General features: G+C 40.2%; 1 protein-coding gene across 1 annotated transcript in view; it reads right to left on the bottom strand.

Moving 5' to 3' along the window:
* Nucleotides 1-311: 311 nt before the first annotated feature.
* ALS2 (alsin Rho guanine nucleotide exchange factor ALS2) overlaps nucleotides 312-26,198 on the bottom strand; it is a 112,903-nt gene continuing 87,016 nt past the window's right edge. Inside the window, exons 19-34 of the mRNA XM_089670526.1 lie at nucleotides 26,047-26,112; nucleotides 25,870-25,968; nucleotides 25,571-25,735; nucleotides 23,217-23,328; nucleotides 20,493-20,570; nucleotides 20,282-20,415; nucleotides 15,674-15,838; nucleotides 14,124-14,241; nucleotides 12,735-12,892; nucleotides 10,368-10,496; nucleotides 9,813-9,989; nucleotides 8,856-8,901; nucleotides 8,592-8,653; nucleotides 5,453-5,602; nucleotides 5,249-5,345; nucleotides 312-3,524 (exon numbers count right to left, since the gene is read on the bottom strand). Coding sequence (XP_089526652.1) covers nucleotides 3,486-3,524; nucleotides 5,249-5,345; nucleotides 5,453-5,602; nucleotides 8,592-8,653; nucleotides 8,856-8,901; nucleotides 9,813-9,989; nucleotides 10,368-10,496; nucleotides 12,735-12,892; nucleotides 14,124-14,241; nucleotides 15,674-15,838; nucleotides 20,282-20,415; nucleotides 20,493-20,570; nucleotides 23,217-23,328; nucleotides 25,571-25,735; nucleotides 25,870-25,968; nucleotides 26,047-26,112 — 1,795 coding nt within the window. The 3' untranslated portion in view covers nucleotides 312-3,485. The remainder of the gene's footprint in view (nucleotides 3,525-5,248; nucleotides 5,346-5,452; nucleotides 5,603-8,591; nucleotides 8,654-8,855; nucleotides 8,902-9,812; nucleotides 9,990-10,367; nucleotides 10,497-12,734; nucleotides 12,893-14,123; nucleotides 14,242-15,673; nucleotides 15,839-20,281; nucleotides 20,416-20,492; nucleotides 20,571-23,216; nucleotides 23,329-25,570; nucleotides 25,736-25,869; nucleotides 25,969-26,046; nucleotides 26,113-26,198) is intronic.

Raw genomic sequence — 26,198 nt, 5'->3', positions numbered from 1 at the left:
ACTGTGCAAGAAGTGGAGGATCAGAGAAGACAGGATCAAACAGCCTTTTTACACAATGCAGAGGATTAACCCCTTAGGCTCCACAGTGAGTATAACAAGCATGCTTTACTGCATATACAGACTGATTTTACTGTTGTGGGTTTAGTAACACTTTAGGTGTGCCAACATGTCCGGTAATAGTCACGGCCATTCATTTCTGAGAGAGCCAGTGACGTCCTTTCCCTGCCTACCACTTTCCCAGTGCAATGCAAAGTGGATCGCAGACTAGATTTAAGAATATTGCCAAACACAGCAGAGTAAAAAAAAAAAAATATGTTAACAGAGGGGCATGTTTATTTCATGAGTCTGAATACTATTTCTACTTTAAGTAAATAGCAAAAATAAGTTAGAGAATGCATGTACATACATTAAAATGACCTTAAGGTAACATTGCAATAATATGTGATTGAACATATACTTTCAGTATACTTTCCCTTTAAATAATTATTTATAGCCTGAAAATATTGCTATCTATGAGAAGGCATGAGGCCTCACCACTCCTTGTTTTGAAAAATCCAGTTATTTTTGTCTTCACTTATTTTCTAGTAAATGTATCATGATTACAATGTATTGTACACAAAAAATAATAATGAAGTAAATTACTAAACAACTTTTTCCAAACTGCTCTTAGTCACTCAAATGCTCTAGAATTACCTTTTCTGAGATCAAAGGGTTTTCTGATCATGAATTTCTCAAGGAGGTTTAAGAAATCTATGGCTCACGAGTTGTGGTGGAAAAGCAGTGCGTTATTAAAGTGACTGTCACTATATTGTCGAAAAAGCAAATAGCCCCCTCTCAAGAAATACATTGTATAGAGGAGGATGTGATGTACCCCTTTGCTCTCATGTGAGAACATTGGTACATGGTGGTTGGCCCACTGCAGTGACATGGGGGCAGGGAGAAAGTTCTCAGCCCCGTGCAAGCTCTCATAAGATCTGCTTGAAGTTCACACAAGGTTTCCTTTCTTCCCTCCTGGTGGCTGACAAAAGTGGGAGGAAAGCAAACTAAAGCTGGTGATACACGGCCCAAGTCTGAACTGTGGGTGGCCCTGCCAACACCACTGAGCTCAACAAACTTGGACTGAGAAATTGAAGGAGTCAGGCAAAAAAAACATAAAAGATGGTTGAACCGTGACTGCAGTCAATTAGTGGGTACTACTGACAGCTGCAGGTTCTGGCTATCAGAATTCAATAGTCAACAGTGGGAAATTTGTCCATCCATGCTATTTAGCATGGGAAGGGGAATCTTTAAGTGTATGGTCTTAGATTGTAAGCTCCAAGGAGCAGAGCCCTCCTAACCCTTTTGTATTGAACTGTATTGTCTCCCGTTATATTGTAAAGCGCTGAGCACACTGATGGCGCTATATACATCCTGTATAAGAATAATAATAATGTACGGTCAAAGCTAGGGTGGCACTAAAGCATAACTGCTGCTTGATCTACATGGACAAAGCACAGATATATTTTATATACCACGTAACTACCTGCAAGGGCAGGAATTATTTATGGAACAATTTTTCACATATAAATTAGTTGCATGTTCATGTCTGAGAGTCTTGAGCTTCCATTATAAAAATGAAATATAAAATGTGCTTGCTTGAAACAATGTATGTTACATTAGCCTTAATTGCAGACATGCAATGTCTCGTCTGCAATAAAATGCCCTCACCTGCCTGCTTGCTGTCTTCTCCAGCACCATAAACTGAGTTGCGCATGCGCAGATCAGCCTACAGTGCAGGGCTGATCCCCATGTGTTTCGATAAGTGGCTCCTGCGCATGTGCGGGAATGTCCATCCCACGCCAGCCAAGGAATGAGGAGGTCAAAGACTGGCACGCAGGAGAAGATGCCGGCAAGGGATCGTTGGAAAGGTAAGTATTAATCCTTTAGTTTCACTCTAAAATGTGCAATCTTTGTTTCCTAGTACACATTTGGATTGAAATTGCTATAAAGTAATTGGAAGTGTGAAGGAACTCATAGGAAAGAGCCTGGTTAAATGGCCATGCCTCCACCTTTCACATTCCAATTTGCAAGTGCATACTACATGGGCACTGCAGTACACTTTACTGCATCACTGAACATATACCTGGATGGCAAGAAAAAAACCCAGTCAATTACATTTCTACCACCTGTGGTTAAACAAAGTCCTGTGACAATAGATTTATACATGTGAAAAAGCAGTTATTTCTTTATATACCTTCTCTATTCAATTTTAAAACTGCAAACTGTGCATATTTTGCTGCATCATCATTTTTCTTTTTAAAGTTAACATTGCATAAAGGTAACTGTACACTTAAATCACTAATGAAAATTATTCCAGTATCACTGTAGTCCTTGTGCGATAATACATTAGTTTGTAATATCAATCAACCCCATACAGATCTAAGCAGTATAAAAAGTGAACATCTTCATGAAAAAAAAACACTGAATATTTTATCCTGCAGTCTATCATGTTACAATAAAAATAGTTTATAAAACTGTTCACACTAATTACACATAATCCATCAACTGGAAAAAATACTGTCTGTGGATGAAAGTATAGTTAATGACACTGCATTCCAATGGTGACACTGCAATACAAAACTGTCAGGACTATAAGGCTTCATTCACACAGGCAATGACGTACATCCATTTATATGCATATATATTCAATTTTAGGACATTTCTGAATGCACATAAATGCATGCAATGATTTAAATAGTATAATTTACATTGTGCGTTTACCACCGTTTAGGTGCATTTACGTTACTTGTGTTTAGAGAAAATAGAAATCCTGGGGCAGACTAGATACCATGAATGCATTTAAAAGCCTGTAAACAAAGGATACAGTTACCTGGGCAGCATAAAGTTTGTTTAAAACCTCCCAGAAAAATTCTCCTGCATTTAAATAAAAAACAAATGCAGGACGCCCATGTGAATGAGGGCTAAAAGCAGATTAGAGGTCTCCTGACAAAGGAGACCATTTATAACAGCTAGTAGCTTATGATACAATGTTCACTGAGGTTGGACATAAAAGAAGCAGCAGTAAACATTTTTTCACCATATTTTGTATGATTGGGTCAACTTGTTTAGCTGGCAACTTGCCTCTTGCTGGATATTGACAACATCTGTATTTACAGTCTATACACCATATGACAAAGTAGTTGCTTATTAAATGCTGCTTTTGTTAAGATTATTAATGCATTTTGTGTTAGGCTATAAATATGGCCATAAAAATGGCTATAACTATTTTGTTTTGTGTTTTGTGAATAAAAATCACTTAACAAGCACCAGAATCATCCCAGTGTAACATAATGACAATGAGATTCTTCTTCCTTCCATGTCAGGTCATAGTACAGACAGCAGCAATGTATATAAATCCACAGAAAATCTTTTTTTTCAAGCTCCCTCCATATTTCAGCACAATGCCAAGAAAATGTCATATCCTTTTTTCTGATCCTGGTAAATGCCTAGTGGAGTTTCTCATGCTGAATTTGGTAATAGCAGGCCTGTTGGAAAACAAAAAGCACAAGTGTCATCACAAACCATTACAGGACATAATGTAAATATGTTTACACTTGGAGAATGTTTAACAAAAAAAAAAGTGAAAAATTGCTACACATAAACCTACCAGTGTTTTGCTATAACCGATCACAATCCCACATACAATCTGTGTATACAATATAACTCACTAAGATGATGTTTCATTTCATCAAGGCAGTGTTATCACCCCAAATTACATGTGCCTAGTAATGGCGACTTAAAGTTAACGTGCCCGCACTATGCAAACAAAACTTATTACATATTATGAACAAGCAGTAAAAGCTCTTCAAAACAAGCCTTCATTCACCTCTGGAGCTATGGCATTGCAGAGAGATTCAGTTTCAAAATGTTCACAATGGGCACTGATTTTTATTTATATATTTTTTCTATTACTATTTATTGCTACAGCCTTCTAAACACCTAATAGATATTTCCATATTCTAGGAAATGTGTACTTTAAGCTGCAATACTGTGCAACAGGCCAAAGAAAGTAAGTAAGGAAAAGGGGGAAGAGAAGGGGGGAGGAAAGAAATGGAACGATCAGGTATGATCTGTGCAGCGGTGACAAGCAGCGATCTCTTGTATGGCTTTCAATGAAGCAACTGGAAGCAGATTCTCCTCTCCCTGCCGCAGCCTTCAGCTGCTTCATTGAAGGAGGAGGAAAAGGAGAGAGAGGCTGGATCTGCCTCCCCTGTGCCTGCCCACACTCCAGTCCATGCAGCTTCAGATGATGTGTGGGCGGGAAATTTAACACAGAGCAGCCGACAGCTCTGATGCTTCTAAATGAGCATGCGAGTCCGACCTACCCTCCTTTCTTCCACCCATCCCTTCCTTCCTTCCACCCCTCCCTTCTTCCAGCCCTCCTTTCCTTCCACTCACCCTTCCTTCCACCAACCCCTCCCTTCCCTCCGATCCTTCCTTCCCTCCTTTCACCCCTCCCTCCCTTCCTGCTTTCTTTCCACCTATCCCTTGCGTCCTTTCTTCCACCCACCCCTACCTTTCCTCCCTCCCATCCTTCCACTCCTCCCTCCCTTGCAACCCTCCCACCCTCTCTTCCTTCCACCCCTCCCTCCCTTCCTTCAGTTTTCTTCCTTCCTTAATCCTGTATAAAACATTTAACAGTGCCACTTCATGAGATAATTTAGGAGGGCGTGTTTAGGGGCAGGGCCGGTTAGGGGCTGGGTTGGGCAACTGGTGGTGAGTGACTCTTAAGTCCTGGCTAGTAGCTCAGGACTTGACATTTTGAGCCCTGAGCTAATGTATTCTGGATTCTTTGATTAAAAACAATTTTTTTGTCCTCTTGCCGATGCTTTATCTTCTAATGCATTTTTTTCCCAATTCACTCCCACGTACCCCGTTCTTCTTTATGTCATCGGTAACCTTATTTTATAATACTTTCAATTATAAATTGTATTTAAAGCCAAATCTTTTTTGGGTTTGTATACCCCTGCATTTTATTTTTCATTGGGGAAATTTCCCTTCACTTTTAGGCTTCCCAGTGCAACTTTGAGAATACAGCATATCTATTTTTACACAAAATGCATGGAAAAGAGAATTACATCCATGAATACAGTAGTTAATTTTGAATTCTGTCATTTATTATTCAATTCAGATTACCATGAAATGGCTCTCAATACTTAATAAAGACATTCCTGTATAAATTAATGATTTTACAAGATCATATTTTCACCTTTAATGTGGTAAACATTATTCCTTGTTCTCCATGTTGCAGATATGGATCCATGAGATCTTCTATTAGATGGACTTCAGATCCCAGATTTCGTATTCTGTGCACATTTAAAGAGGAACAATGATAATTCTAGCTGCCAATATAGTTTTATAACAGAATCAAGCACACAGATAGACATGTGGACTGATAGGTATTATGACTGACCTGGCTCTCAGAACTACGTATAGGAATACAGGGAACAGCTCATCCATGGACCACAGGAAGCCTTCCTTAAGTGCCTCTTGAACTTCCTGTGTAATTTCCTCAAAGGTTTGTTGAATGACCTTGAGTTTATCTGATGGTGTGAATGTAGTGCTAAGGGAAAATAAAAGTTGAAACCATATTAATATACCAGCCAAAGTCAAATATTACAATTTGAAAGCAATTAAAAAAAAAATCTGCATGTAGGCAGTGGTCTATGTAACCAACAGACTATGGGGTTGATTTACTAAAACTGAGGTGTGCAAAATCTGGTGCAGCTCTGTATAGAAACCAATCAGCTTTCAGGTCTTTTTGTCAAAGCTTAACTCAACAAGCTGAAGTTAGAAGCGGATTGGCTACCATGCACAGCTGCACCAGATTTTGCACTGTCCAGTTTTAGTAAATCTACTCCTCCATGTCTCTGTTTCATTGGCATCAGTTCTCATTCTGTCGAGGGCAGAGTAATATTTGGATAGGAACTCACATAGAAGGGGGCTGACCTGGGTTAACTGCAAGGCTAGAATGGAAAGACTGAAAAACGTGGCACAAAGCTCATTCTTCCGGAATTACATCACATAGCGGGGGGGGGGGGGGGTGCACCGATGCCAAGAGCACATCAGTACCTGGGGGGGAAAAAATGGAGCGGCACCTCTGCCGGTACAGGCCCTGGCACGAAGGAGCCCATTATCTTCCACCAGTCTGGCAGGAGATCTGGGAGGGCTGGAGCCTCAGAAAAAAGAAGGTAAAAATAAACAGAGGAGAAAAATGTCGTCCCTCAGAAGCATCCTGAGAGATCCTAGCTCCCCTAGAGATGTTCCTGCCAGGCTGGAAGAAACACAGAAAACTGAAGAGTAGTGGGAAGAGGCCTCCATTTAAAGATGTTGATAAGGCGTTTCCTGTCACCTGGTAGGAGGAGCCATGATCTCTCAGGTGCTGTCCTAAAAGATGTTTTGCAAAAAAATCTTATAAAGAAAATTCACTGCCCCACCTCTTTTTTTAAATTCCCTACTTACCTGTCATGCAGTACTGTCCTCAATTTAGATACTCACCTACCCAGTGGATCTAGTGTTCACTGATCAAGTGCAGCAGCCCGGGTCCTGGGCTGTCATTATGATCCTCATGATCGTCATCTGGAAGCTGAATGCCTCTTAAGTTCAGCCAGCTGCTGATGATGCGTGCCAGCTCCACCCACCAGATCCTCCGACTCCCTACTCATGCAGCCTCCTGTGATATGTGACATGGCACCCCGGGAGGCTGAGGGAGCAGGAACAAATCATTCTGGCCCAGGCAAGGGGGTAGGAGGGAGTCTGCAGGATTGCGGCGCAGGGAAAAAATAAAGTGTAAACAAAAGCAGAGATTTATATTGTTGAGATGGGAGGAAGTGCGGGGAGCAATAGGGTTAGAGGTAGACAGGAATAGAAGTGAAGGTCCACTTTAAACTAGGCTGGTAAAAGTAGGATTTTGTGGACAAATTTCCAATTTAGACTGTGAAATGACCCCTAATACATTTAAAGCAAATATGTCCTTTTGCCTGCACTGCATTGCTTATACTTTGGACTCCATTTTCCTGGTGGGAGTCAAAAGAGGAAACACTGTTAAGCTCCAGGTTGTGAATTGGGGTCAATACAGGACTGAGGACTCTCTTCCTGCTCCCATGTGATCGTACTGGGTGTCTGAGCAGCAAATCAATAATCTACAAGGCTATAACATGGGAGGGAGTGAGTAACATACTCCCCCATACCTTGGTAATTTCCTTTGCTCTCATCAGCTGGATCAGCAGGGTAGCAAAGGAAGGTAAGCATAACCGGCTGGTGGAGTTGTCATTAAAGGAGGACCTGTTGCATTAGCTCTGTTGTAGTCAGGGGCAGACTGACAACTCATGGGGCCCCCTACTGACCCCGGGCCCTTGGGCAGTGCCCGAGTTTCCAAATGGTCAGTCCACCCCTGGTTGTAGTAGTTTAGGTGGGGAGCACAAGTGTATCTTTAGAGTACAGGTGGATTTTTGGCATGGAAAAGACTGTGATGGTAATGCATAATTAGCTGAAATTTGAGAAGCACCTACTTGGTGTTAACATTTTTGAGCGTACGAATATAATTGACAACCATGGCACATGTGGCCAAGGCAGAATTGTGATCCTGCTGCTAACAAGTTGTCAGGATCACTATACAGGGCATGTTTCCATGCTCTTTTGGTAGCTGAATAAATGAAGCATTGTTGTCAAGTGACGCCATTCTACAGTGTTATTGTCTGGGGAGGAGTAATGCCTCACTCTTCCAGCCAGTGTCATGTGAAAACAGAGGAACCTTTTCTCTGCACTTATTAGGTATCCTGTTGCTCTTGAGTTGTGGTCTAAGACAGGATCAAAAGTGTGCAGTAGGCCTTTTGTATTACTTAAAGTAAGCTGTAAAGACAGAGTCTAGGCAAAGACAGAATTGTGTTTAGGAATAGACAGATAAAAAGAATAGAAAGTGAAGTTTCTAACCATCAGTTTGCTGTGGGCAGCACAGTGGCTAAATGGTTAGCACTTCCGCCTGGCAATACTAGGGTCGTCGGTTCGAACTCCAACCACGGCACCACCTGCCTGGAGTTTGCATGTTCTCCCTGTGCCTGCGTGGGTTTCCTCCGGGTACTCCGGTTTCCTCCCACACTACAAAGACATGCTGGTAAGTTAATTGGATCCTGTCTAAATTGGCTTTACTGTGTGTATGTATAAATGTGAGTTAGGGACCTTAGATTGTACGCCCCTTGAGGGTTAGGGACTGATGTGAATGTACAATATATATATGTAAAGCGCTGTGCAAATTAATGGCACTATAAAAGTACCTGAAATAAATAAAGGACTCTGGCTTCATTTTCTTGACATTGTCCTGTACATGTAAATGGTATTCTAATTCTTAAGGACTCCTTCACACCTGCCTGCCATTAGTTTAAATGGGTTGAGTGACCACTGCGGAACACATAACCCAGTCATAATAACAGCAAAAATCCACTAATTCTTGCTGCAGGAATCCAGCTACCCAGCCGTGTGAAAGAGGCCTTATGTTCTGTAAATAATTCTTTTTGGTTATACCAAAGCACAAAGTAATAGCAATGTACTAATACCTTATCTGTTGTAGACACTCCACTGCAGAGGAAAAACAAGAATCTTTAGTGCTTGGTAACACCTACAATGAAGTAAACAAAGTATCAGTACCTATTGTTAAACGGTCTGTGGATGTTTTCAGTTATCCAAGTCACAATATACCTAGTGGTAATTAGTTACACAGGTCCACTTCAATGTGATGATAAATGACTAAAATGCCACTTGGATGTGTAATATCCATGGAATACTTTTCTTTTTTGCTTTTTCCCCATTGCATATCTTACCTTTTTGTTTTCACCCAAAAAATTAATGCTGGTTGGCCAAAATTTCCTAGAGGAAAGAAAGATATAATAACATACAAGCCAAAATTGTTTTATTCTAACACAGCCTTTCTCAACTTTTTCTTCAACATGGAGGAACCCCATTAACTATAAGGGCTCAGGTGAACCCTACCAATTGTTACTAAATCTATAGCTCATAGTACATTAGTGTGATGGTGGTCACTGGGGAGAAAGCTCCTTACATTTGTGGTCACTGGGAAGAATCACTTCTAACAGAAAGATAAAAAGATCATTGCTGCCAGTTGTTACTCATCTGAGAGGCAGAAGTTGCTTGTTGCTCATGGAACCCCTAGAAATTACTAGGGTTCCATAGATTCCAGATTGAGAAAGGCTGGTCTAGCATCTTCTAAAACAGCCAATCTCAGCCAGGGTTCCACGTAACCCTAGTGTTTCTCCTGAAGATGCTAGGGCTTCCTTGTGGAGTGAGCAGTGTCAAATTGACCACTGATGTTAGGACGTGCCCCAAATATTCACGTCCTGTGTTTCTTTTGTGTTATTATTTGTACTATTTTGTATGATTATTACTGAAAATTTTGTCATATATGGAAAATGAGTGTTTAAAAGTTGCCTGCACTAGGTCAGATACTCTAGGGAATGCCACATTCTTTATTCTTTTATTTAAGACATTCTACAACTTACTGTTGGCATGCTATTGTAGCATGAGCTGTAGGCATAATTGTTTTTATCAGGGGTTGCCTGAGACGTAAACATTTTTTTCAAGGGTTCCTCTGGGTAAAGGTATTGGGCAGGTAAAGGCACTGTAATTAAAAAAATCTTCTACTCAGATCTAGAAATAAGAAACTGAAATATATATTGCCACAGCCCAATTCTGTGTTGACCAATTTAATCTTGAAGATTTGTAGTATCAAGTACTAAGGTTGGTTAGTTGGGTTCACTTACTCTTGTACACCTAAGAAGGCAAGGAGCGCCATGTCTGGCTGCTTGTTCAGTCTCAGGACACACTCCCAGTAGGTGTCTTCTTCCTTTTCATGTTCCAAAGCATACAGCATAAATAATGGAGGATAAAGTCTAGGCAGTAGCACAGGCAGCAGCAGTCCTGAACTAGTCACCACATACCTGCAGGGGAAAAATACATTCCTTTAACATTACATGGTGGACTTAACCCTTTATATACTGCCAAACCCAAATAAAATTGTAAATGGACATTTTTTTTTTTAAATGGACTGTTTAAAGGGTAAGGTTATCCCATAATGGAAAGACATATTAAATAGTCACACATGTGAAACAATGCAATGCAACCATGCCAACTAAATTAGCCTTTTGCGGAAGTGTAATAAAACTGCAACTTTCTGATTGCAATTAAGGGTTTAGTTTGGTTTTCTTTATGAAAATAGTTCTATTTTCTAATGCCTTTAACATGATATTAAAGAAAAAAAAAAAATCATATGCTAAGTAATTCTGAATTACCACAACACTTTAGTATTTATATCTTACCCTGGTTCGGGAGATTCAGACCCGGACCCTGCTCTCCCATTACATACATGAGGCTTGTCTGGATTTTCTTTGACAATAGTTGATGCCTGAATTGTGCTGCCTTCTTCAGGAAGATCAGGAAACAGAAACCTTAAATACAACAGAATGATATACCTTAAATACACTATACTGCCAAAAGTATTGGTAAGCCTGCTTTTACATAAATTTTATTGGAAACCCAGTCTTAGTTTGTAAGGTTCAATATTGAGTTGGCCCATCCTTTGCAGCTATAACAGATTCAACTCTTCTGGGAAGGCTGTCCATAAGGTTTAGGATTGTGTCTATGGGAATGTTTGACCATTCTTCCAGAAGAGCATTTGTGAAGTTTCTGCTCTAATTCATCCCAAAGGTGTTCTATCGTGGCAGGCCAGTCAAGTTCCTCCACCCCAAACTCGCTCATCCATATCTTTATGGACCTTGCTTTGTGCATTGGTGCGCAGTCATGTTGGAACAAGAAGGGGTGCCTAAGTATGCAGGATAGAAGCCCTATGCTATTTTCCAGCCTTGGGCATCACTATTGTGCCAAGCTTTAAAGTAGGCTAAAGCTCTAGATCTAAAACCAATGACTAAAATCCTATATAAGTTTTAACATGTTAATGAAGTTCCAAAAGTCGCTTCTTTCAGGAGTACTGCTCCCATTTATTACAGTCTCCACAAGTAGTTAGGTCTACTGAAACATATACAGTACAGTATACTTGTTCATATAATGGGATGAAAATAATAGAAAACTACTTTGTTTAAGATGCATAGCAAAACATAAGGTCATTCAGCAAAGCAAAGAACAATGAAGTTTGGGAATAAAAAAAATAAACAAATAATCATACTCACCTAGATGTTTGCAGCATCAATCCCTGCTGCAGCTGTCCCCCACCATCTCTAAGACTGAGAACGGAGCGATCAAACACTACTGATCACTCAGCTCTTGGTCTGCAGCCTGCAGAGAGCCAGTGACTTTCGGTCACGACCCTCTGCTCTGCCGATCCAGCGTTCATAGAAGCGACAGGCTGTGCAGGGGGCAGGAGCACCTGGTTTAGGTTCTCAGCAGCTTGCTGAGAGGGTGAGCCAGCTGCCAGTCCAGGCATCTGGGAAGACCCTGACATTAAATTAGGGATCTTTTGTATCTCTCCCTCTCTTGTCTGCATTGAAAATTATTGAACACCTTGGTCAAATTCTCCGGACTTAAAATTACCTGGGACAAACCGCAAATCCTTCCCATAGAGGTCTTCTCACCATCTACGGGGACCAGGCAAATCTACTTTTGGCTAGGGTCGGATATTTCAAATATTTGGTTATTCGGGTATCTATGTCCCTGACAAATTACTTAGCTTTAAACACAGAGCTTCTATTTCATCTGTTAAAATCCAAAACTCAGACATGGGCCAGACTCCCATTGGGAGTAGTACAGATGATTTTACTTCCCAAGATTCTAAGCATATTATGGCACTCTCCAGTCTATATACCGTTCTGGTATTTTAAGACTATAGATGCGATCTTACAGTCTTTTGCATGGGGAAATGGCAGGCACAGGTTGGCCTGGCGTACACTTAAAAAACCGACCTCTTTAGGGGGCACCGCATTACCTGACTTTAGCTTATACTATTTGGCACCTCAGTTGCCACATCTATATCATGTAGGTAAAGCTGACCGACAACTTATACTTAGCGGGACTGGTGGCTCCCCGATTTTGCTGGCCCTCACTAGCTTCTCTTATCACTACAAACAAGTTTAGGACCTGGCTATGTCCAAAATTAGTTTCCTTCATTTTCATTCTGAAACCTCCCTATGATACAATAAAATGCTGCCGGTATTATTATCTACTCCTGATCCCATGGTCTGGACTTCCAAAGGAATATACCTTCTCTCCCATGTGATACATACTGGAGGGCTCAAATTGTTCAAGACCAAGAAATCTGATTTTTCCCTCCTGAATTATATGTTTTTCTGCTATCTTCAATTGCGACATTCCTTGAGTGCTCAGTTTGCAGGCAGGTATCCCACTCTCACTTCTGTATTCATATTGGATGTCGTATATGGGGATGAATCATGTGAATTGATATCTACTTTGTATAATAAATTGCTTACCCCCCTCTGCTTCTAGACTGGCCTATTCCATCGAGACCCGCTGGGAAAGCTTTGGCCCTATTTCTCTTTTAAGCAACACATAGCAAATAATCAAAATGTATAATTCCATGACTTTAACAAAAAGATATCTGGTTGTTTGCAACAGGTTATTGCACTGAATTAAATTTAAAATGGTGCAAAGAAACAAGCAGATGGAAATAAGCTATACTTAAATGGGCAATTACACAACAATACAAAATGTCTCACCTCACCAGTGGAAAAATACGCTCCAGATAGGATTTGATTTCTCTCACTGCTTCTTTTAGGAGTCTTCTGTTGGCTCCTACACTCAGATAAGTCATTCTGTATACAGCTACAAGGGTCTCCACAAGCCTTCCCAGTTGATGCATTGATGTTTCACAAGCCTAAGAAAAGTAAAAAAGTTGTCATAATAATCTGCACACACATAATATATGTGTTCTGTGGTAGCCTCCCTAGCGGTATGATTATGTCAGTATTTCTGTGCTCAAAGCAGTATATTTTTTTTTCATGGAAATATGTCGTTTTTTTATTGTAGGCCTGTAATTCTTAGGAATAACTCACTGAAATCTGTCTGAACAAGAGTCTAGTAAACATCCCGGGTATGTTAAAATTTTAAACACGAAATCATAAATTATACTTTAATAATTATAAAAAATAATATAATAAATTTAATTCAATAATGTAATCAAACCAAAAACACTGAAATTTGAAATATAGCGGCAAGTTCGCACATCACTGATCTTAGTCGCAAAATCGTTTTCAGTGTCGGATGACGAATTTCCCCACAAATCATTATCACTCAAGTGAGTGCTGCAAGTAGTTCTATTTTACTATCGCTGTTTTCTAGCTGGTCTAAAACCGCTTTTGACGTAAAGAGACGCTTTTTGGATGCCATGGACGTTTCTCAGTTTCCAGGCAGAAAGAACAGTAAAAATGCAGGCAGGGCACAGGACAAAGCACTCGGGACAAAATGTATGTGAAATGGTTTGATACAGTAATGTTATACTATGTGATTTTAGTGTGTTAGTGAATGTCACTTTTTAAACTTTTTAAATTTCCCGCCGTTCCGTCCCCGTACATCCTGTCGTCTCAGGGAATGGAACCCAGAAGACAGATGCTGGCATCGGCCGGAGGACACTGCAGGAGGGACATCGCGGGAGCGAAGAACAAGGTAAGTGCAGAAGGGATCCTGGAGCAACGCTGCAAGGTATTCCCAAGTGTAGCTCGGGGTTACCGCTTGTGGTGCTGAAACTTTACCCCGAGCTACACTCGGGAATACCTCCAGGGAGGTTAATGTTGTTAATATCATCGAAGTCAGCAAAACTGAAAGATGTACCATGCAAATCTATGCATATACACTAGTATCTCAGACCTTGCAAAATTTACTTTACTGCTTTTCAGGATACCTGAAGGGCTGAGCACAGAATTACTATATCATAAGCTAGCTATTGGATGAACGGTTGATGTTCCTGTGGAATTTATATAAATATCTTTATTCTTCTTTTAATTATACTTTTGTCAAATATCAGTAATATTTTAATACTCATTTATGCAGCTATCTACTAATACTGCCCCACCCATTGGCCATACTCAAGCATCTTAAAAACAATTTACATTTATTAAATATCCCTTGATTTTCTCATATTTCTCCATAGTAAAGGGACCATCGTGCTGAGGAATTCGCTCCAAACTCTCAAGTGTCTGTGTGTGGGATCGGGTCAGTGGTTCTGGGCTGTGAATAGAAATATTACATTTCATTGGTCAGTTTATAGGGGACAAACTTTTGCACAACGTCAATCCACTCTCACACCTCATCAATATGTATAAGGCTTCAATCACGCAACCATACTAAAGACAGAGTGTTTGGTAACTTGATATAATGAATGAAACTTTTCCTGGTGATGGTTCTAAAATCATGCACTTAACCACATTACTTAGTAGATGTGTTGGGGAAAGGCAAGCAGCAGGTTGTGCAGCACCACAAATGCTGTATGCAAAATGTCTGTATTGCAGTCATTGCCGAATGCTGGTTCTGCCTCTCTCAGTGGATTCCCCCCCATTACCAAATGTCACTCCAATAACGTAATATTGGATGAAATTCGGTATAGGGGGATTGAGGCAGTTAAAAAACATGGACACTGATTACCAATGCAAGAGGGAGAAGGGTTTAAAAGCACTGAACTAATCACCAATGGTGGAGAGGAGGTTAAATAGAACTAATACGGAGCACTAGTGCCAGGGAAGAAAGACAGTAGCTGGGTTAACTTCACTATCACTAACGGCCGATTTGGGGGGGAGATTAATAGTTTTGCCACTGGGGGCTTTTAATGACTCTGATAATTGACAATTGGGTTTTAAATTTTCTCTCAAAAAAATGCAACAGGAACTTTTCAGGTGTTAAGGTGCATTACACCCCATTCATTTTAAATGAGCTGCCCTATTTGATGCAATGCACATCAGCTAACAAAACAAGCTGCTTCTGTGTGGCCCTCTTGTTGGTGGCCACACTTGAACTCCTCTGCTGCTTTAATCCACTCATCATGATGTGATATACCATTGCAAGGCAGATACTGGGTGAGTGAGAACATGACAGCAGGTATAAACATTTGTGGAACCACCCTTTTCTATTTACACAATCCACCACTGCATAACACCATGGTGAATGGACTAAGATGATTGAGACCTGTGTTACTATAAATGTTGGTGTATGTTCATGACACTCACTAGAAGTGAAGAAGGTACTTGGACAAGTGGCAAAATGGCTCAACATTACATAACAAGTCTAGTTGAATATGACTAACTACTACTAGGTATACCATGACCTGGATAAATAAAAACCTTCAAAGACATACTATCATATTGACTTTCCTGCATTCATTGCACTGTGTAGGAAAAAAGGAACACAGATTGGGGATTAGTGGTTCTTATGACAGCAGGTAAACTGCAACCACATGATTTTATATACCAAGGCAGTATGTTGTTCTCAAACATACAAGCCCCCAGCTGGTAGGCTGTGCCCCATGTGCATTTCAAGGCAAACATATTTTACACTTGACTGAATTGTATGTATTAAAAAGCAACACAACAATAAAACAAATGCTTTAACAGAGAGCTATACAAAACATACATATGAGGTAAACCATAATTATGGAACATGAACAGACCTTCCCTTTTGTTGTCGCCTCTTAGTAGTAATAGCCACAGCAATGTTGTCCCAGGCCTTCTGGGGATCTCCTTTTCCAGGAATCTCACAACCGAGCTGCCGCCAGCACTCCTCAAAGACAGCCTTCCATTTCTCGTCAGCTGGGACTGAAAGCCTGCCCAGCTTTCTGTATGAGGAACATGGTTAGAACCACATAAGTATTCTCATTTTTACTGCATCTTAAGCCAGTCAGGAGGTTAAGAATAGGGAACTCTAATCAAAGTCAAAATATTACTTGATTAGCATTTTTTTTCTGAAACAACTGAAACTAATTAACATTTTTAAATCGCTTATGTTATAAAATTGTTATATTTAGAAAAGAGAACAATGAGGTCACCATATATTACAGTATTACAGTCAGGTCCATAAATATTGGGACATCGACACAATTCTAACATTTTTGGCTCTATACACCACCACAATGGATTTGCTTTAACTGCAGACTGTCAGCTTTAATTTGAGGGTAGTTACATCCAAATCAGGTGAACGGTGTAGGAATTACAACAGTTTGCATATGTGCCTCCCACTTGTTAAGGGACCAAAAGTAATGGGACAATTGGCTTCTCAGCTGTTCCATGGCCAGGTGTGTGTTATTCCCTCATTATCCCAATTACAATGAGCAGATAAAAAGGTCCAGAGTTCATTTCAAGTGTGCTATTTGCATTTGGAATCTGTTGCTGTCAACTCTCAAGATGAGATCCAAAGAGCTGTCACTATCAGTGAAGCAAGCCATCATTAGGCTGAAAAAACAAAACAAACCCATCAGAGAGATAGCAAAAACATTAGGCGTGGCCAAAACAACTGTTTGGAACGTTTCATTTCAAATCCATTGTGGTGGTGTATAGAGCCAAAAATGTTAGAATTGTGTCGATGTCCCAATATTTATGGACCTGACTGTATGTGTATTTTTAAATACATGAAACACACTCAAAAAATAAAAGTAACAAGAACATTGGCTTTGATGGAGAAGTGTGTTTGTGTTTTGCAGATCAGACACAGGTAAAGGTTTATAAAATATTAGGCTCCGCTGTGCCCGCAAACTATTGATCAGTAGGCAGGTGACTCTTTCCAAGGGCAGGAGTGGCTGGTACATCACAGAATGCAAAGCACCCATTGTCCTAATAGGGAAAAGGTAGAAGCGGCTGCTTTATCACAGTGTGTAACATTCCGTCATCCCATGGGGCCTATACTTACTGAAAGAACCCCATTTGCCATGAGGGACAATAACCTTGGGGGTAGAGGCAGGAGTAAATGGTTCATCACAGTGTGCAATTACCCCTACATTCAGTTAGGAAAAAGGCAGCAGCTGGAGGTTATATACAGTTGGAAAAGGTGCAAATACCAAGCATAATGAGGTTACATTGGGGTAAGTGGATAACCACAGTATGGGCAGTTCCAACAAATCATCTGATCAGCAATGAGACATGAGCACAATACAACAAATAAAGGAGCGCTCCCAGCCCTGTGGAGGAGAAACACATATTCCCAAAAGCTGTAGGAGGACACATAATCCTGGACCCCTAGGCTTCCAGTTTGCCCTCACCAGCCCTTGTTTGGGTAGTCTCTCACCAGGTGTATGACATAACCGGATTTAGGACAAGTGAAGCGCCATCTCAGTGATCCCTGCGGCTGCCATCCACACACCCTTGCCACTGCTCTGAAGCTCCTGGGCTGAGCAACCTACTGTTGGGTCCATGATTATGTGTCATCCTACAGCTTTTGGGAATATGCGTTTCTCCTCTTCACTGGCTTAGTGATATATCAATCTGGGCACTCCCACATGTCATGCTTTTTAACCCAACGTTAAAGTCAATTTCGATTTTAACTATTCCTGGGCTTGTGACTTATGATTTCCATAGGGTTGGGAGTGCTCCTTTATTCGTTGTTTTGAGGTTATGTACAATGTGTAATCACCTCTCTTTCTTTGACGGAAGACAAAAGATTGGATAGTTCATGACAACATACATTCATCCCTCAGCTCGAATGGGAAAATGCAGGGGTGGATGGTTTAACACAACATGTAAGTGAACTCCACTTTTTCTGGTTTTAAATAGCAAACATGCATATGCCATATTTTCCTATTTTTTTTGTTGGCTTTTACATGTAATATAAAGAAGACAATTAAATTGGCATATATCTGTACTCATTGTGAAACATTTTTCTTGGAGCTGAGGGACACAGCTTGATAGTAAGAGACTTAGGGTTATATTGCTGCATACAGGGGAAATAGACAATGGCCAGCCCCTCTTGAGGCTATAACCTCTCCCACACCTGCTCAGCTGTAGCAAGCACTCCAAGAGCATATGATAGGAGGAAGCTGTGTCCCTAAAATGTCCCTATTGTCCACTGAGGGACACAGCTTGAAAGAAAGATCTTGGGATGTTCGAAAGCATGTCTGAGGAATAAGCACACCCAAACAACACAGTCGAACCAACCCAGCAAGAAAAAAAACAAACAAAATGAAGGGAAAACCAAGGGCATTAAATAGTCAGAACCTTCCAACCAAAACTAGCATCCCCAAAGACATATACGGTTCATTGACCTTGTAAAACATAAAGAATGTATGTAGAGAGGACCAGGTCACAGCCTTCGGGCTGGTTTCTGCATGCATTCTGCAAGGGCATAACAAAATTAATTGTTCTCTAGGTGCCCTGTTCACACCACAGCACTAGTATTATATACAGATTTTTTTAGTACAGAAATCTGCAACATGTATAAAACTCATTGAAGTGCACGTGAAAACTGATGTAAACTGATGTCTCTGCAAGTGAAATCTGCATATCAGTTTCCATCAGTTTTTCTGCATGTATGGTGTGAATGAGGCCTCACAGATGGGACACAGAGGCAGGATTACAAAAAGCTCAAGATGCACTCACTGGCCAAGTGGAGCGGGCTTTAAAGGGAAAATGAAGCACTTTATCTTGCAGCTCATAAGCCTGTACAATAACCTGTCTATTCTAATTAGAAATAGTAGATCTGGAATACAGAACCTCTTTTGGGCAATCCAGAATAATAAAAAGCAAATAAGTCTGTCTAAAACAAGAAGTGGCAAGGTAAACCCTGTCAGCCCTCAGCACATCCAGGTAATGGAGAAATATCTACTTTAACACATTCCCTTTACTTGAATACGCTAAGTCAGTGAGCGCTTTAGCAGTTATTCTTTGACTTTATAGTACATACCCGAGACAGCCACTTTAAAAAGTTTATAAACCGCTCAAAGTTCAAGCACTAAAGGCTAAGCAGCGAGATATAGTAGAAATGACTTAAGTCCACAATAACTGTTAATCCCTAGCTGCTTCACAGGAAAAACATCAGGAGTGGTGAAAAAGAAAACATACGGTATGTCAAAAAGTCCCAATCAAAGTTCTTGAGGAATAGTCACATGAATTAAAGTGTCACTATGCCAAATCCAAGACTGGAAATAACCAAATATGTCTTTGGGACACAGTCCTGGTGACAGTCTAAGCCTCAATCTGGTGCGGTCCAGCTTACGGTCCATCCTGTGTCTTGCATCCGGGTAATGGCGTTCCTTCCGGAAGACCTATGGCATCATATCCGGCAGATCATTTCCGTGCATAAGCCGGCCGCTGTGGGACTCCTGGTAACCCAGTGGACAGAGCCAGGGACCCCTACTGTTTGCCTCTTGCAGCTCTATCAGTCACTAGTGGCCAATAACATGGGCCTTTCCACCAACAACAATCGGCACACTAATGCTGGCACTCTTTCCGCTATGTAAGCTTTCACCTCCCTGGATGGGTTTTAATTGTTCATATATTGCCTTTTTTACTGAACATTGTGTAATTTAGCTCTGGCTAGAATACAAGACCAATCAAGCTACATTTGGTTTTATCTGCAATAAACTGATTTGTGCTTTACTTTACAAGTCTAATATCACAGAGACTTATTTGGTTATTTCCAGTTTTGGATTTGGCATAATGACACTTTAATTCATGCGACTATTCCTCAAGCACTTTGATTGGGAATTTTTGACTTATGTCAAAAGTTCACACAGCTACCAAAAAAAAAATACTCAGCATAGCAATCACCCTGCTAGTCACTCACAGTGACAGTTCAGAAAACAGGGACAGGTGAATTGCCACAGCTCCTGCCCAAGTAACTCTGCAAGGTATCCCCAGATATAACTGACTACACCGATGCCAGCTGGAACACAGATGGGTTGTTGCTGCAAACTGCAGTAATGAACTGGGTAAAACATGCACTTCTTAGCTTACCGGAGAGACTTCCAGGATTTCCAATATCTCTCCTGAATCTACCAGCAGCTGTAGATAGTGGAAAAAATCTCCAATTGTTCTAACACCAGACAAAATTGAGCAGGTGACGTATGTGGTATGGGAGGGGTTATAAACTCAGGGGGCATGGCTTTCTATGTGTCTAGTGTCCATCTCTCCTGTGAACAGCTGTATACCCCTCTTACTATTAAGCTACAATTTTTAAAAGCAAACATGAGCAGACAACACCAGATTTCATTATCTTTTAGCTCTAATGAAGTGACCTGCATTATACGAGTGTTTTTATTTTAAAGCTGGAAGAAAACCTTGGTGAGACTTACAGGGTCTTGGTTTCTTCCTTTTCCCCTTCATATATGCTTGGCTTTATATATGTGCCATTGACTTTGATTCCAGATCCCCACTCTCCACTAAAAACGCCCTCGATACAGTCTCCATTGGACATTCGAAGCACTCCCTAAAATAAACACATATCAAGTGTTCACAAAGGTTTTTCAAGTGACACTTCGCACACAGTAACAAAACAGGTCTGACCTTTCCATTCAATGTCCAGTCATCTGAGAATTCTCCTTCATATACAGTGTCATCTTCAGATAGCAGAACACCACATCCCTACAACAAAGACAAACAAACTTACACAATGGATTCCATCAAAGCAATTACTTAATGACTAAAGGAGAATCTGATTTGCAACCCCAGCCGAAACCTTTTTTTTTTTTTTTTTATGTGGAGACTATGAATTTTTTTTACCCCCATCACAGAGGCATAGTAGGAAATCCTACTTTCAACAAATCAAATGGTCCACACTGGCACAAAGTTGTTTCAGAAAGGACCTGAGGATATTAATTTACAATGAAGAACTGCTTTTATTTCCAAACAAGTCAAATGAAATTCAAAAGCAGATCTCAAATGCTAAGTAAATATACCTTAAAGCATACTATATTTGCCCATTAACACAATCCCTTCAGTTGTAAATAAATAGGTTGTGACCTGGTGCCTAAACGCTATGCCTCCATCCCTTATGTGTGCATACATAAATGCCCTTGAGACTTTAAATGAGACATAACATTAAGTAGATTATATATAAAAAAAAAATCAATTTATTGAGCGTTACATGAAGATCTCACAGATTTTAAAACAACAAGCTGGTTAGTTATATTCAACATATAACAGCCTTGGAATCACATTATATTGGGAGAATCAATCCATACATATATAGCCACATAATCAAATTACTAAAAAGGAAGGCATCATAAAAACTTGACGCATTTCGTGAATCTTGACTTCTTCATTAGTAGATGCCACCCGTATAAAATCTGAAAGAAACCAGCTTGATAACAAGATTGTCGCTGTGGCACCTCCAAAATGGTGACCACCACATAGTGTCTGGCCTGGGAGTTATGGAAAGGGTATAGTACACCCCACCAGGATAACAAAAAAGAGCAGCACAGGGAGGTATAAAGATGGAATATGAAAACCCACCTGTTACCAATCATATGGGAGATCCATCCGGGTGCATGGCAGCACAAAGGTCCAAAAATGAGTGAGCAGTGTTCCTTTGGCTGAATTCACACCTAAACATCCCATTTTTGCGGAGTTTTCTTGAGCATTTTGCACAGCATTGGAGTTTTGGCATTTTTGTATTAAACAACAAAGAAAACTATCATCTATTACATCATTTGTTACTATGTGTTTCTACTTTCAGTTGCTTCAAAAACGCACCAATCTGCCTGCCTTGAGCTACAAAAGTAGCTACAAAACATTTTTGAGCTTCAGACGACTTAGAGTGGAAATGTGAACCAAGTCCATAGAAAATAATTCATTTTTTCCTCCCTGAGCATTCTGGAGCTTCCAGTTACAAAACACTCAAGTGTTAATGGGGCTAAAAAGATAAAGAAATATAATGAAGAAAGGATAAATATTGAAGAAAATGTTAACAGATTCCTTTTTAGCACTTTTTTACTACCAATACGCAACTTCTGCAAGCTCCCTGCTACCCCAAGTACAATCGATACACATACATAGAGAAATAGCACTATGGCTAATTGCCTAGCACACCAATTACCGTCACAGTTGTTCTGTGTTTGTATGTGTTTCCTTCAACAATCCATAAATATAATACAGAATGAATTAGCTAGGGACAGATGTGAAAAGCTCTATGTTCTTTGTAAAGTGCACTGAAATATGTTGTTATTACTATGTTAAGGAGTTAAATCGGAGTTCCGGACTTTTTTTTTACTCCCTTGAAAGACAATGGTCTCCCTCTTCACAGTACGTTTTGGCAATATATATGTAGATTTTTTTTTTCCTAAATACCTTTTAGTGGTAATTTCTGTCTCCACTTCTGGTCCCAGCCGCCTAGGTGATTACATCATTAGGCATTCCTTAGGGCTTCTGGGATATCGGCGTCATCTATCCCAGCAGTCCTAAGGAATGCTCGATACCAAAATCTTGCGTTATTATGAGACCGGAAGTGACGCAATCGCAGGGATTTCTTCACTGCACAGGTGCGAGATCGCTCCTTCTCCACACTGCGCAGGTGCGAGATCGCTCCTTCTCCACACTGCGCAGGTACGAGATCGCTCCTTCTCCACACTGCGCAGGTGCGAGATCGCTCCTTACCCACACTGCGCAGGTGCGAGATCGCTCCTTCCCCACACTGCGCAGGTGCGAGATCGCTCCTTCTTCACACTGCACAGGTGCGAGATCGCTCCTTCTTCACACTGCGCAGGTGCGAGATCGCTCCTTCTTCACACTGCGCAGGTGCGAGATCGCTCCTTCTTCACACTGCGCAGGTGCGAGATCGCTCCTTCTTCACACTGCACAGGTGCAAGATCGCTCCTTCACACTGCGCAGGTGCGAGATCGCTACTTCAAATTGCACAGGAGCAAAACTGAGAAGCGCATGCTGGGTAGCCAGCTGCACAATTTCCCGGAAGAATATCTGAGCGAGCTTCAGGTGCCCACACATAAGATGACAGCGTTCACAATATGAGGGTGCAGTAAGTAAACTTATTTTTTATATGGAAAGCAAAGGATTACAAGTACAGGTAATCTCAACTTGCATTGCCTAAGCTGCCACTCTCACGTGGGTGCCTTTAGAAACAAAATAATTAAACGGCTGAAACTCCGCTTTAAATACATAAACATTTTGAAAAATGAACTGCAACTGAGTTAGGCTGGTCACTGTGCACCAATAACTTTACAAATATGTTAAACATGGATGAACTATGAATATGAAGTTACATAGGTAACTCACCATCATTTTGTTTACACTAAATGCTCCTTCATGGTACAATCCAAACTGAGTCACCACAAGTCCATTGCCTTGGCGGAGGTCATCTTGCCACATTCCCATGTATTTTTCTCCTCTAGAAGTTTAAAAAACAAAACATGAATACTTTGATTTATGCAACAAATATACATACAATTCAGTATGAAGAACTATTTAAAAGTACCACAATGGTAAATCTGAAATTAGAATACACTTTTTTTTCTTAATCGGCGAGTACCGATACTTTCGGTCAAAGTACTCGCCGATATAAAGTACCGATACTTTGCGGTGAGATGTGCTCCCATAAAAAATGGGCGCAAATCGCACTGCAATGAGTAGCATGTGATTTGTACAGGAATGCGGTGCAATTCCTGTCATCTCCTTGCAGGAATGACAGTACAGGCTAGATGGCTTCTGATTAGCCCACTGAAATGAGAGGAGAGAAAGCCGTGGGAATTTCAAATCCTCAGACCTGTGAAGTGTCTTTTCCTTGTGTGACAGCAAGGGATCAGTGCTCCTGTGTAAACTCAGGCATGACAAGCCTGGGTTCACCACATGCGACTTAGACAGAAATCACAGCGCATTCCTGTTCAAATCATATGCTATTCTTTGCAGTGCGATTTGCACCCATTCATTCTGTATGGATGCAAAACGAACGACAATGTATCGGTTTCAGGAGGACTTGTGAAAATACTCAGTATCAACGCATCCCTATCTGAAATACATCATGCAGCTATCTCTTTTGACAAAACTTTCACAGAATGCAGAGTTAAGCCAGACATGATCATTTGCATTCATTGTGTTCTCGTCCCATGTTGAAAATGCCTAAAACTGAAAAGTTTGAACGTTAGAGGACAACTTCTCACATACATAACTACGATCTATGTCTAGCCTATGGTTGTACTTTGTTTCCAATCATGCATGGACTTGCTCAATCGATTTTTATACGACAAATACTGTACTAATTAAATGAAAATCGGATTTTAAGATAACTAATGAGAAACATTTTTCAACATGTCCCTTTAGAAAGTTTTGCTTGAACGGTCCATATCGGCTCTCGAAAGCAGTGTACTAATGAACAGAAAATGTAATGATCGTTCTGAATATGGATATCTCCAATTTTCTAATAGTGTGCACTAGGCTTTAAACTTAAATGTGAAAGAAGGGTTTTTCTACCAACTCAAGGCCAACAAATGTCCTAGGAAAATGAAGTATAAGGAAACTAGAATGGTTTGAGGACAAGTTTTGTATGTATTAACAATTTTAAACTGATGTTTATGGAAATCTAATTTTACAAATACATAAATACAGGATGCACCTATGAAACAGATTCCGCACAATATTAAGGGTCTTCTAAAGTGACAGAGCACAGCTGAATCGGTTTATTTTCAGGCTTTACACCTTTAAATGAAAGTCTGTACAGACAGTGTGAACATAAGAGACAGGGAGGAGGGGGAACGGACACTCCTCTGATTCATTAACTTTGCAAATAAGGCTGTTGCAAAGAAATAGTTAGAATTAACTATATGAAAAATTGAGCCCAACGTATCAACGGCTGACTAAAACTAGGTAACAAAACAGTTATACAGTGTTGAACTATGCCATTTTGTCTATCTAATTGTATTTATTTATTTTTTTACTTTTATGTATTTTGGTAGGTTGCATATACTGCAAGATAATCTTTGCATATATATATATATATATATATATATATATATATATATATATATATATATATATATATATATATATATATATATATATAGTGTTCACCAGTAGCGTCCTAGTCGTAAACTGCCAAACCAGCAACCAGTGTAGTAATAATTAACAGTTTTTGCTATGTCCTATCCCTGTTTTAAGGTGCTCTTTTTCTACATTTTCTACGAATATATTTTTTCTTCAAATGGCAGCTTTTCCTAAAGTGCTGGACCTTTTTCTATCAAGTGCACATGCTGCATCTGACCTCATAGAAGTATTTTATACAATACACTGCTACTTTTGTTTTTGCAATGTTACATAAGCGGGCACCGACTACAAAATCTTTCAGATCTGTTAAGGCTCTATTACACGGATACACAAATTTACAGAATTGGATAGCAATTATACAAATATAGCTGCCTGAGTGAGCAGCATGTTTGTCACTATGGAGATAGGGAAGGCAAAGATAGAAGTAGCCTGAAAGACACTGCCAGAACTAAAAGGCAATACCAGCATTCAGGCAGGTTTTTCTGCAGACAATAGTTGGTTGGCTAGCTTCTGTAGATGTAAGGTTATCACCTGACAAGGCCACATCATCTCATAACTATGGACACTGGACTGAGCTGAATAGCAGTATATACCTTGTGATGTCATCAAAGACTCCATAACCTGTCTTCTTGTCCATCACCCACTGACCAATGAACATGCTGGGTGAAGAGGAGGTCAGTTTGCCACTCCGAAGAAGCCCATGACCATGGCGGTTGTTATCCTGAAAGCAGCCTTCATAAACTTCTCCATTAGCATAACTGGGTAGGTAATATTTAAAAGAATTATGGGGAAGCGAAATACACAACAGCAGAAATGAAAATGAATCAAGTATGCATTGGCTCATTCTCAGTAAGGCATAATAAATAAAAAAAGAAAATATTAATTAGCATACCAGAATGTTCCTTGACCACACATTTTTCCATCTTTCCAGTGGCCAAGATAGCAGTCTTCTTTTTTTAAAGATTTCTTGGGAATTATGTATTTTCCAAATCTGTAAAGTGAAAAGAATAAAAACTGATACTGTATTATGGTGATTATGATGCGGATTAAAGAAAATGAAGATTCTTACCCATCCTCCAAACCATTCCGAAATTCACCATCGTATACCCTTCCGTCTGGCCACTTCAATACCCCTCTAGAACAAATACAGGTAAGACAAATTCATGTATCAACAATCTATAGCATGATACATTTTACAGCTGAAAGAACCCATTGAAGAAC

Source organism: Staurois parvus, unplaced genomic scaffold, assembly GCF_062004578.1.
Source record: "Staurois parvus isolate SC_StPar_1 unplaced genomic scaffold, SC_StPar_1.0 ptg000011l, whole genome shotgun sequence".
Classification (NCBI taxonomy): Eukaryota; Metazoa; Chordata; class Amphibia; order Anura; family Ranidae; genus Staurois; species Staurois parvus.
This window is presented reverse-complemented; position numbering and strand designations above follow the sequence as displayed.